Source organism: Oncorhynchus keta, chromosome 15 (assembly GCF_023373465.1).
Source record: "Oncorhynchus keta strain PuntledgeMale-10-30-2019 chromosome 15, Oket_V2, whole genome shotgun sequence".
In the NCBI taxonomy this organism is placed as follows: Eukaryota; Metazoa; Chordata; class Actinopteri; order Salmoniformes; family Salmonidae; genus Oncorhynchus; species Oncorhynchus keta.
The window spans coordinates 17220563-17232602 of record NC_068435.1 but is presented as its reverse complement, the minus strand read 5'-3'; the positions used below and the strand labels follow the sequence as shown (position 1 = coordinate 17232602).

Here is a 12040-nt window from a genome sequence, read left to right as displayed (position 1 = left end):
TAAAAAGCATTTCACATTTTTGGACAAGCAATCTTCAGCCAACCCAAAAAATACTCCTGACTTGTCAGATGGGCAAACTCCTTTCAGACTTTAAAGTTAATCCCTGTATGAGTAAAGGAAAGTTTGAAATGAGTAAGAATGACAGACTACATTAAAGTGAAAGGGATGTTCTCTGTTCCCTTCTAAATCTACTAAGCAACAGCATCCTTCTAGCCAGTTTCATTAGAGTGGTCTGGGTATGAGATGAGTGTATGTGTGACGTGGGGTAAGCCCACTCATTACAATGTTGATTTTTTTCCTATTGTATTGTATAGTTTTGTGTCTACAATCCCAAGAATATTAGCCCAGAAGGACTAATGGTTCTTAATAAATAAAGCACTATAATAAATGCAATGTCAAATTTAACTTGTTTTATTCACAGACAGATGGGTGGATTATTTTTTATATGCAACCATGTTAAAGGGGCAATCTGTGATTCCTACGTCCATTCTTAAATGTTTTATTAATGATATGTACCCATTGATTCTTGAAGAATATAACTTATTAATTCCTCATGAGCTTTGTTCAATTACCAAACCTCATCTGTAAGCATGTTTAATTTGTTGCATTGCTTGTTAACAATGTAATAACAGTGTCTAGCCTCAAAACATGGTTAAAACTATCATTTTGATCTCATGGATGGTCAGTTCTTGCACCTATAGCTGTATCTATGAATTTAAAACTGGTTATACTTCTCCAGCCCCATTCCTCAGCTGTTTACCAAAAACTGGGGCAGGGTGGCCACTTTGTTGTTGTTTGAACTGCAGATTGCCCCTTTTATAACAGTAAAGTCACAATTGACATTCCAATTAAAATGGTATGGCACTTAAGAAAGCAATAAAAGACAATCAATTTACCAAGAATTGTAATAGTGTGATTCATTTGCATTCATTCATTTCACTCTGTAATAATACAGTCTCACAAATATTCACTTCCTCCATTTGCAATAACATTATATTTGACCAAAAAGAAAACGACTGACAAATACACCCCAGCTGATTTTCCATGCGGTAGTTCAAGTTCTAGACAGACAATAAACAACATAAAAGTATTTCGGATAGGCCTTTGCTTCAAGCAAGGAGATACCTAGACATTTGCACAACTGAATGCATTCAACTGAAATGTCTTCTGCATTTAACCCAACCCCTTGGAATCAGAGTTGCCTAAATTGACTTCCACATCATTGGCACCCGGGGAGTAGTTGTTTGGGGTTAAATGCCTTTCTCAAGGGCAGAATAACGACTGATTTTCCACCATGCCAGCTCGGGGACTTGAACCAGCGACCTTTCAGTTATTGGCCCAATGCTCTTAACAGCCCCATGTAACTCCTTCAAGTTTCACAGTGTATACAGAGAAAACTAACTTACTTTTGTTCATGTTAAGCATTGCAAATTAGTAAACGGTTTTCATATTTAAAAACATAATCATAACTAAATAATCAACAATACACTAATAAATATTAAATACATAAATTAATAAACAATAAATAACTAAATAAGTCCCTCAAGGATTCCGCAATCCCAAATTATAATATTTATACATTTGTCCAATCACTGCACTATTTCCTCATAAAACAGTTAAATCATCAAAATATTATTGCATACAAATGATCCAACACTGCAGTACAAAAAGAGGCCTGGCAATTTCAAATAATCACGCACATTTACAGCATAATATGGTTCAATTTAGCCAAATGTCAACAAATGTTCTCTCTCGTCAGTGCAGTTTTGCAACAAATTGGACAAAATAATTGCATATTGCCATGCTAAATGACATTGCTGCAGCAAAATAAAGCCTTTTTGCTTGCAAATATCACAATAAAATCAGAAATACAGCAAAATGACCTAAAATAAGAGCAACTTTAGAACACTAGACACTGCTAAGTGTATTTGAATAAAACCTATTGCTTTAGTTCTTTAAAGCTCTGAAGTCCTTTCTTTCAGCAGAACACCTGGGTTCACATCACTCGGGTGTGTCTCACTTGCGTTGGCTGACGCCTGCTCAAACACTCTAAAAAAATCTGGCACTTGAAAAGACACCATAGGACAAGGACCTTTGACATTGCTGCACACCAGCCTCTCCAATGAAGCAGTGTTGACGATGTCAAAGCCCACAATCCCTCCGAACGTGCTGGGCATCCAGTATTCCGGCGAGCAAATGGGGTTTCCCAGGAGACCTTTCAGGGAATAAGGGGAGCCCATTTCAATCATAGTCTCCCCGAAGACAGAGTTAGGTCTGGGGCGCTCCACCAGAAGGCCTGGGTACAGCTCCACAGCATCCACTTCCCCATATAGACTCTCCAGCTCCGCAGCCAGCTCTTTCTCTCCTGCAACACCCACAGAACAACAAAGGGTTAATAAATCTAGCCTGCTAGTCACCAATGATGTATATAAACCCTGGATTGCTGAAGCTATGTATTGGCCATTGTAAGGTTTTGAAGCCACCAGCCGGCCATATTGGCACTCAGTCATCTAGTGTATATATAAGTCATTGCTAGTCACACACGTCTATTAAATCCTTCACTCACAAAATAAAAAGTAAACGAACAACCCACTGGGCACAGACGTCAATTCAACATTGGTTCAACGTAATTTCATTGAACTTACGTGAAAACAACTTGGATTCAACCAGTGTGTGCCCAGTGGAAAGGTGCATGCTATGACAAGTCTGTGTTTTGGTCTTTATAGAAACTCAATGATGCAAGTATAGACACAGTACAGTTGAACCTTGTGTGAATCTCACGTGAGAGTGTAAATGTGTATGTGATTGTTCGTTGAAGATTACATGTGCAGACTTTAATAATACACCCGCAGGGTATAATAGGCGGCAGCCACTCCTTGCCCACCCTCTATATCAGCAGCTGCCATGTAGGTAGTAACCATGCCAATAACAAAACAACTGAACCAATCCTGTCGCTTTTTCCAGGCACTACTTCAGTTGCCATGCACCTGTGCTTATTAAATGAAAGCTTTCACCTAGTTAGATTGAGGATAAATAAATAGCAATATTAAAGGGACACTTCAGGATTTTGGCAATTAAGACCTTTATGAGTCAGATGAACTCATGGGGATACCATTTTATGTCTCTGGAAAATGGTATCCACGGGTTCGTTCATCTGACTCTGGGAAAGTAGATGCAGGGCTTCATTGACAAAATCCCAAACTATCCCTTTAAGATGTGTCTCACCTGTGAGATCCTCGAAAGAGGAGTAGGCCCTCATGTTGAAGCGTTTCCTGTAGGCGTTGAGGGACTGGTAACGCATGTCTCTGCTGTGCTCCAGGGCCTTAGCTGCCACGCCCACTACTGAAGGAGGCAGATTACGCCCACCAGCCACCTGGGAACCAATAGGAATCAAGATTCATTAGTGGAGCTGTATCAGGAGTTTGGGAATTGTTCACTTCGGAAGGACTACCACGTCTAACATTAGGAAGGACTACCATGTCTAACATTAGGAAGGACTACCATGTCTAACATTAGGAAGGACTACCATGTCTAACATTAGGAAGGACTACCATGTCTAACATTAGGAAGGACTACCACGTCTAACATTAGGAAGGACTACCACGTCTAACATTAGGAAGGACTACCACGTCTACTAACGTTTGACATTGGATGTATACTGAAATTGAAAACACACCATTCCCCAACCAGCTCTGTTTATTTGTGACAAAACAGTTGTCACTTAGGCCTCAATGAAATACCATTGCTGTAAGGATGTTCCAGTGTCGAGTGCCCCCACCCCCATTCCCACTACTCGCCATCAGTAGTGTAAAGTACTTAAATAAAAATACTTTAAAGTCCTACTTAAGTAGTTTTTTGGGGTATCTGTACTTTACTATTTATATTTTTGACCATTTTTACTTCAATACATTCCTAATGAAAAGTATGTACTTTTTACTCCATACATTTCCCTAAACCCCAAATGTACTCTTCACATTTTGAATGCCCAGCAGGACAGGAAAATGGTCTAATTCACACACTTATCAAGAGAACATCCCTGGTCATCCCTACTGCCTCTGATCTGGTTGACTCACTAAACACATGCTTAATTTGTAAATGATGTCTGAGTGTTGGAGTGTGCCCCTGGCTGTCAGTGAATTTTTTAAAAACAAGAAAATGTGCTGTCTGGTTTGCTTAATATAAGAAATTTGAAATCATTTTTACTTTTGATACTTAAGTATAATTTAGCAATTACATTTACTTTTGATACTTAAGTATATTTAAAACCAAATACGTTTAGACTTTTACTCAAGTAGAATTTTACTGCGTTATTTTCACTTTTACTTGAGTAATTTTCTATTAAGGTATCTTTACTTTTACTCATGTATGACAATTGGGTACTTTTTCCACCACTGCTTCCCATAGGACCCCAATGTACACTAGACAACTCACCCTTCCAGCGATCTGCTTGGTGAAGGACTCCACCAGGTTGTTGATGCCGTGCTCTGTAACCAGGGAGTTGTTGAAGACAAACTGGGGGTAGGTGTAGGCGCGGCCCTCGATGTTGAAGGTGTCAGGCATTAGTGGGTGCCAGTGGTACAGGGTATTGAACTCAGCTGCAATACGGTTCTGGTACTGGAAGCGCTGGTTGAACAGGAGCTCCGGGTCGAACTTGAGCTGGAAGTGGTAGCCACTCAGGTGCTGGACGTAGTCCTCAATCACTATCTTTATGGTCTCGCCTGCAAGGAAGGAAGGAAAGAAGGAAGTAAGAGAATGCATGAGATGAGGTTAGTGAGCTATTGCTCAATAAATATCTGACACCCACTAAATATAGTGTTTTGATCTGTTTTTCACAGAGCTGTTTTAATCTGTATGCATTGTACGGTTTCTAAAACACTCAAACATTGCCTCACTTTGATCATATATGATTCCCATTATAAGGACCTGAAGGATCTAAGACAGTACAGTAGGCACAGTAGGTGTGTCCAGTTTTAGTACTGATAACTCACCAATTAGGATGAGGCGTGTGGTCTGGAAAATGCGTTCGTCGTCCCATTCGGGATGCTCCTGCATCATGACGTCACAGACGCGGTTGTGCTCTCTCAGCCAGATGGTGGCATACATCATGAGACCGGGGACCAGGCCGAAAAGCTCGTGGCCCACAGCGAAGCGGTGCTCCTCGATCACGTGGGGTGGATAGTGCATCTCGACCCCAACCTCCCTTACCAATGGGGGGTAGACCTCGCCATTCACAACCTGATACTTCAGTTTGCCATTCTTGAACTGCCTCAACTTGTGCTGTCTCTCCAGAGTGTCCCCATAGACATGGTGTAAGTCCACCTGAAACACAGAGGTAAAGAGTGAGTCCAAACATACACTCCAAACCTAGAAGTTAAAGTCACCCATGAAACAAATTGGAAAACTATTTTCATATGACAGACCCACTATTTGTTGTGTATTGTAAATTAGACTTACGCCATGGCCCAAGGCTTTGGTGAAAGCTGGTCCTTTCTTGAAGTCTGATTTGAAAAACTGGTGGGTGAAGTGCTGGGCGAAGAAGGCGAACATGAGATTGGAACCCTGAGGATCCGGAATGAACCGCTTCCTCAACATAACCTTCTCCACCACAAGCTTGGCATCTGGAAGCACGGCTCTTCCTATAAGGAGAAGGAGCGATGTTAGCAAAATACTTGAGGTCCTACCTCAACAAAATATTTATTTGGTTACTAACGACAGTTATAATTCTGTTAATTTGACTGCCCTATAATTCAGCATCATTTTGGAAACTTCAGAAAGCTGTGACTTTCGCCTGCTGGGAATTATTCAGAAACCGGTCTGAAGTTAATTTCTATGGCTTCCATGGCCTTAGAAAAGGAATCCCAAAAGACTGGTTAGGAGAGAGCTCACTTACCTGCAGTTCCCATAGGTGTAGGACAGCCCTTTGGCAATGGGGGAAGGGTCCGTGTATAGTAAGACAGGTTGGAGTAAGCTTCCCAGCTCTTGTAGCCATAATCAGAATTGTAAGTCGGTGGGCTGTCCACCAAATGTGAGCGGGCTATGAAATAGAGAGGCAGAGAGCAACATTATTTAATTTGTTCCGAAACTGAGCTAATAATGTAATCTATTAAATTTAATGTAAGACTTCTGACTGAAAAATATTTATCATGTATTTTTTCACTCATATTTCATTAATTTCTTTCTTTATCTCCACCCTTCCCATATCAATAAATATCATAGTATATAGTATATAGGTATATCCAAATAATACATTGAGTCAGCAGTCTTTCATTCATGATCTATCAAAATGTGATATTATTTCAACTTACATGTCAAGACATAGCTCATGATAGCATTTCTCACAAAACTGATCTTGTTGATGACATTCCACACCCCTTTGTAGTGTGTAAGGAAGTAGTGCACAGTGTTCGGGGCTGGTTTCAATGACATCTTTATCCATGTTAGGAATTCAGCTGCAGAGTGGAGAGGGAATAGGGAATATTTGTAATAACAATATCGAATATTCCTCGTGAATAATGATATACATAATATCGATGGAATTTGTATTAGACCTCCTAAAAATGTTTCACTTACGAGTTGTGCAGTTCTTTCCATAATATCCAGTTCTTGTGCATTCACACTCATAGTCGTCGAAGCCTTTTGAATTACATAAGCCCCTATTTTCACATGGTTGTGCACAGCAAGGGTCCACTGAAAACATATTGCAAAAGTTTAGAATGCTATACAAAGTTGTATTATTGTATTCATTCATCTCTTTTTTCCATTACAAACATTCGAATTTGTATTACAGCAATTCAGATAAATCGATACGTTTATGTAAAAGTATCATTCTAAACTCTTATTAATAAGCCATATACAATATTTTCACAGTATAATATATTTATAAGAGTCTCAAAATAAATATACTCACCTCCTTCGCAGAAATAGATCCAGACGTTAGAGAGCAAAACAACGCAGATTACTTTATTCATTCCGAAAGATTCTATTGAATCGCAATCCGGTGTAAAATTCCAGCCGACTACAGCTCACACCTTGTGACAGTGATTCTGAAATTCTTGGATGCCTGCATATTTATGTACGACGCTCATTCCAAGCTCTTACGCAAACTATTACGCTAATAAAGTCAGGGGAACCGGCCAGGACCAGAGGTAAGCGGAAAAATTGGACCAATCATCTTCCTCATGGAGGCATTTGGTCTATTCTGCATCCAGTTAACATTGACATCCACACAGTGTGGTCATTTAAAACAATAAAATACACGTTTCTGTATTTACAGTGTATTCAATAACTGTAGCCAACATCAGGTTGTTTTCTTTTTTTATTATTATATTGTATAAAGATTGTTAACAAAAGTAAAACATTTTCTAAAAACTAATCCAAAATCGATTAGTGAAGGCAAAACAAAAAACAGGAAAACGTCTCCACACACTTCTTGTCAGATGTTAATTTCTTACAAAAAGATTTCGTTCAGTCGACCTTCATCAGAACATATCTCCACAAGCAATAGGGACAGTCTTCCCAAGCAATTACCAGTAAATTAAGGCGATCGTTGTTCATGCAAACTATATATGGACGGTAGGAAGAATTTATTGTAATTTGGCGCCAACATGTGGCCAAATGTGTCATGGTGTTGTAATTACCGACTGACCAGGTTACAAAAAAATGTAATTAGTCTTTTACGTCCTTAATAGCTAACCTATTTTATGTTGTTATGTTATTCTTAGTTATTTGAATACTTACTTGCAAGAGTTAGTAACACCTGTTTATGAGTGAAATATTAACTAAACACAACATGCAACAATTTCAAAGATTTTACTGAGTTACAGTGCATATAAGGAAATCAGTCAATTGAAATAAATACATTAGGCCCTAATCTATGGATTTCACATGACTGGGAATACAGATATGCATCTGATATGCATCACCGCAACCTTGGGGCACTCTGTTCACAACATTATCATCAGCAAACCTCTCTCCCATACAACGCCAAATTCTCTAAAACAATGTTTATGGCGTTGGGTGGGCAACAGCTCTGGTGGACATTCCTGCAGTCAGCATGCAAATTGCACGCTCCCTCAAAACTTGAGACATCTGTAGCATTGTGTTGTGTGACAAAACTGCACATTTTAGATTGGCTTTTTAATTGTCCCCAGCACAAGGTGCACCTTTCTGTTTAATCAGATTATTGATATGCCACACCTGTCATGTGGATGGACTATCTTGGCAAATGAGAAATGCTCAATAACAGGGATGTAAACAAATTTGGGCACAGTATTTGGGACCAACACTTTACATGTTGCGTTCATATTTTTGTTCAATATAGATCAGGGTTTCCCAAACTCGGGACTGGGGCCCCTCTTGGGTGCACGTTTTGTTTTTTGCCCTAGCAGTACACAACTGATTCAAATAACAAACTCATCCTCAATCTTTGATTAGTTGAATCAGCTGTGTAGGGGGGCAGGACCGAGTTTGGGAAACCCTGATCTAGTGGACTTAAAGGTCCAATGCAGCCGTTTTAATCTCAATATAAAATCCTTTCCCTGTAACAATTAAGTACCTGTTTTTAAGTAAAAGGGTCATAGCTTCTTTTTGTTAGGACTGTCTGGTCGTGGTCTGAGTAGGGAGGGGAAAACTGAAAAGTAGCTGTTATTGACAGAAAGGTTTGAAACTCTCTTTCTTATTGGTCGGTTAATACATTTTCCACTAGGTGTTGAAACGCCACTAGCGCGCACCACCGCTAACTAGCTAGTCATTTCACATCGGCTACACATGCATCCATCATGCCACATGTCAACATTACAGGTTGGTGGTGGAGGTGTGATGGTGTGGGGTGTGTTTTCATGGCACACATTGGGCACCTTGATAAAAGTGGAGGTACGTTTGAATGCCACCAGATATCTGAACATCATTGCCAATCAAGTGCATTCCTTCATGGCAGCAGTGTACTGTATGTACTTATCTGTATGTACTGTATCTGCAAATAGATTCTTACACACAAATGTGGGAAGCATTGGAGTGGAATTCTTTTGACACCTTGTGGAAACCATGCCCCGACAAATTGAGGCTGTTCTGAGGGCAAAAGGGGTGTAACTCAATATTAGGAAAGTGTTCCTCTTTTTTTTAACTCAGTGTATATAAAACAAAAAGGAAAATGTGCATTTTAATCATTTAGCAGATGGTTTTATCCAGACTGAATTAAAGGAGCAATTTGGGTTAAGAGCCTTGCTAAAGGGCACATCAGATTTATCACATTGTCAGCTCGGAGAATCGAACTACCTACCTTTCGGTTACCGGCCCAACGCACCTAATGCTAGGCTACCTGCCGCCCTCCATTTTTGACTGCACTGGGCCTTTAAGGTAAGAGAATAAATATTGACTGACAATTTAGGCTACTAATAGTGTTTAACAACAGTATTAGCAGCTAGTAACCTAACGTAAGTGAAACTGAATTTAAAAAATGACACTATTTCTCTCGTTTCTCCTTCATTTTGGAAGAAATTAATTTGTTCAAAACTGTTCAACTATTGTCTTTCTCTCTCTTTGAGTCAACTACTCTCCACATTTTATACACTGCAGTGCTAGCTAGCTGTAGCTGATGCTTTCAGTACTAGATTTATTCTCTGATCCTTTTATTGGGTGGAAAACATGTCAGGTCATGCTGCAAGAGCTCTGATAGACTGGAGGACGTCCTCCAGAAGTTGTCATAATTACTGTGTATGTCTATGGAAGGTGGTGAGCCTCCTAGGTTTTGTATTGAAGTCAATGTACCCAGAGGAGGACGGAAGCTAGCTGTCCTGCGGCTACACCGAGATGCTACCCTACAGAGTGCTGTTGAGGCTACTGTAAACATTCTTTGCAAAATTGTTTGTTTTAATCAGTTATTTGGTGACATGATTCTATTTAGTATAGTTTTATCTAAAAGGGATAACTTGTTACAATTTAAATTTTTATGCAATTCACCAACTCTGATGAGCCTCCACTGGTCCACATACTTTTGTATATAATTTTGGTTGAATTTTACTACTTTTTCATCACCAATTTTGTGGTTTCCAATTGTAGCTACTATCTTGTCTCATCGCTACAACTCCAATACGGGCTCGAGAGAGACGAAGGTTGAAAGTCATGCGTCCTCCGATACACAACCCAACCAGCCGTACTGCTTCTTAACACAGCTCACATCCAACCCGGAAGCCAGCCGCACCAATGTGTCAGAGGGTACACCGTGCACCTGGCAACCTTGGTTAGCACTCACTGCGCCCGGCCCGCCACAGGAGTCGCTGGTGCATGATGAGACAAGGACATCCCTACCGACCAAGCCCTCCCTAACCCGGACGACGCTAGACCAATTGTGCGTCGCCCCATGGACCTCCCGGTCGCGGCCGGTTACGACAGAGCCTGGGCGCGAACCCAGGGACTCTGATGGCACAGCTGGCGCTGCAGTACAGCGCCCTTAACCACTGCGCCACCCGGGAGGACCTGGTCCTCAGCATTTTTAACCGCTACGGGATCGGTGTCCACAAGGGACGGTTGAGCTGACATGCGCTAATGTGATAAGCATGACGTTTTAAGTAACAGGAACATTTCCCAGGACAGCTGAAATTCTTGTTAATTATAACTGTCCAATTTACAGTAGCTATTACAGTGAAAGAATATCATGCTATTGTTTCAGGAGAGTGCACAGTTATGTAACAATGGCGCCGGAGAAGAAGGCTGATGTTTTACGTGTCCCCAACTGATTGTGCTTTTTTGTTTGTTTATTTGCGTTGAGTGGAACTTATTTTTTAAACTTATTTTGTACATAATGTTGCTGCTACCATCTCTTATGACCAACAATAACTTCTGGACATCAGGACTGCGATTACTCACCATGGACCGGCAGAATCCTTATTTTCCTTTAACAAGTCAGACGAGCCCAACGCGAATGATATACTGCTTTCTCGGGAATAGGCCCAGATCCCCGTGATTTGCATGAAGAGGAGGCAGAGAAAATGGGCCAATTAAATCTACACTTCCTTCCATTCTGCTAGCAAGCATGCAATCTTTGGAGAATAACATAGTTTACCTATGCAGACGATTAAACTACCAACAGGACATTCAAAACTGTAATACCATATGCTTCACAGAGTCGTGTCTGAATGACGACACTATCAACATACAGCTTGCTGGTTGCCCATTGTACTGGCAGGATAGAACAGCGGCGTCTGGTAAGACAAGGGGCGACAGACTTTGTATTTTTGTAAATAACAGCTGGTGCACGATACCTAAGGAAGTCTCAAGCTATTGTTTGCCTGAGGTAGAGTATATCTACCTATAGAGTTTTCATCTGTATTTTTCGTAGCTGTTTACATACCACCACAGACGGGGTCTGGCGCTAAGACAGAATTGAATGAGCTGTATTCCGCCATAAGCAAACAAGAAAATGCTCACCCAGAAGCGACGCTCCTAGTGGCCGGGGACTTTAATGCAGGGAAACTTAAATCAGTTTTACCAAATTTTTACCAGCATATCACATGTGCAACCAGAGGGAAAAAAACTCTAGACCACCTTTACTCCACACACAGAGATGCATACTGCCCTACCAAGTAAAAATGCAGTAACTGCTCATAGCTTGGAACTGCTTTTATTTACCATGGCTTCACAGTAGCTTATTGCAGTTACTGCTAAGATGACCTCCATTTTTCCAAAACACAATACAATAGAGGCAGGATACTTGTCCACATGATAAAGCATGTATTTAATGTAGCAAAAATGACATTAACTCATTTTCAACCAAATGAGGATTTACTACCTTTTTGCTTGGTAGGGCAGCATACAAAGCTCTCCCCCTTCCTCCATTTGGCAAATCTGACCATAATTATATCCATTATATCCTCCTGATTCCTGCTTACAAGCAAAAAGCAGGCAGTACCAGTGACTCGCTCAATACAGAAGTGGTCAGATGATGCGGATGCTACGCTACAAGACGGTATTGCTAGCACAGACTGGAATATGTTCCGGGATTCATCCAATGGCATTGAGGAGTATACCACATCAGTCATCGGCT

The 12040-nt window shown here is 40.6% G+C and overlaps 1 protein-coding gene across 2 annotated transcripts; it reads right to left on the bottom strand.

The window, feature by feature from the left end:
* Positions 1–395: 395 nt before the first annotated feature.
* Positions 396–11002, bottom strand: LOC118394539 (prostaglandin G/H synthase 2-like). 2 transcript variants are annotated; one of them, XM_035787794.2, is made up of 9 exons: positions 10864–11002; positions 6571–6687; positions 6306–6449; positions 5891–6034; positions 5455–5636; positions 4989–5319; positions 4432–4718; positions 3226–3373; positions 396–2365 (listed from the first exon to the last, which is right to left on the bottom strand). In XM_035787794.2, exons 3-9 carry the CDS (start codon positions 6424–6426, stop codon positions 1956–1958), a joined length of 1623 nt encoding a protein of 540 aa, XP_035643687.1. In that variant the 5' UTR covers positions 6427–6449; positions 6571–6687; positions 10864–11002; the 3' UTR covers positions 396–1955. The 2 variants fall into 2 exon arrangements, with proteins under 2 accessions (XP_035643687.1, XP_035643686.1); XM_035787793.2 differs by lacking the exon at positions 10864–11002 and adding an exon at positions 6908–8346.
* Between the last annotated feature and the right edge of the window lie 1038 nt (positions 11003–12040).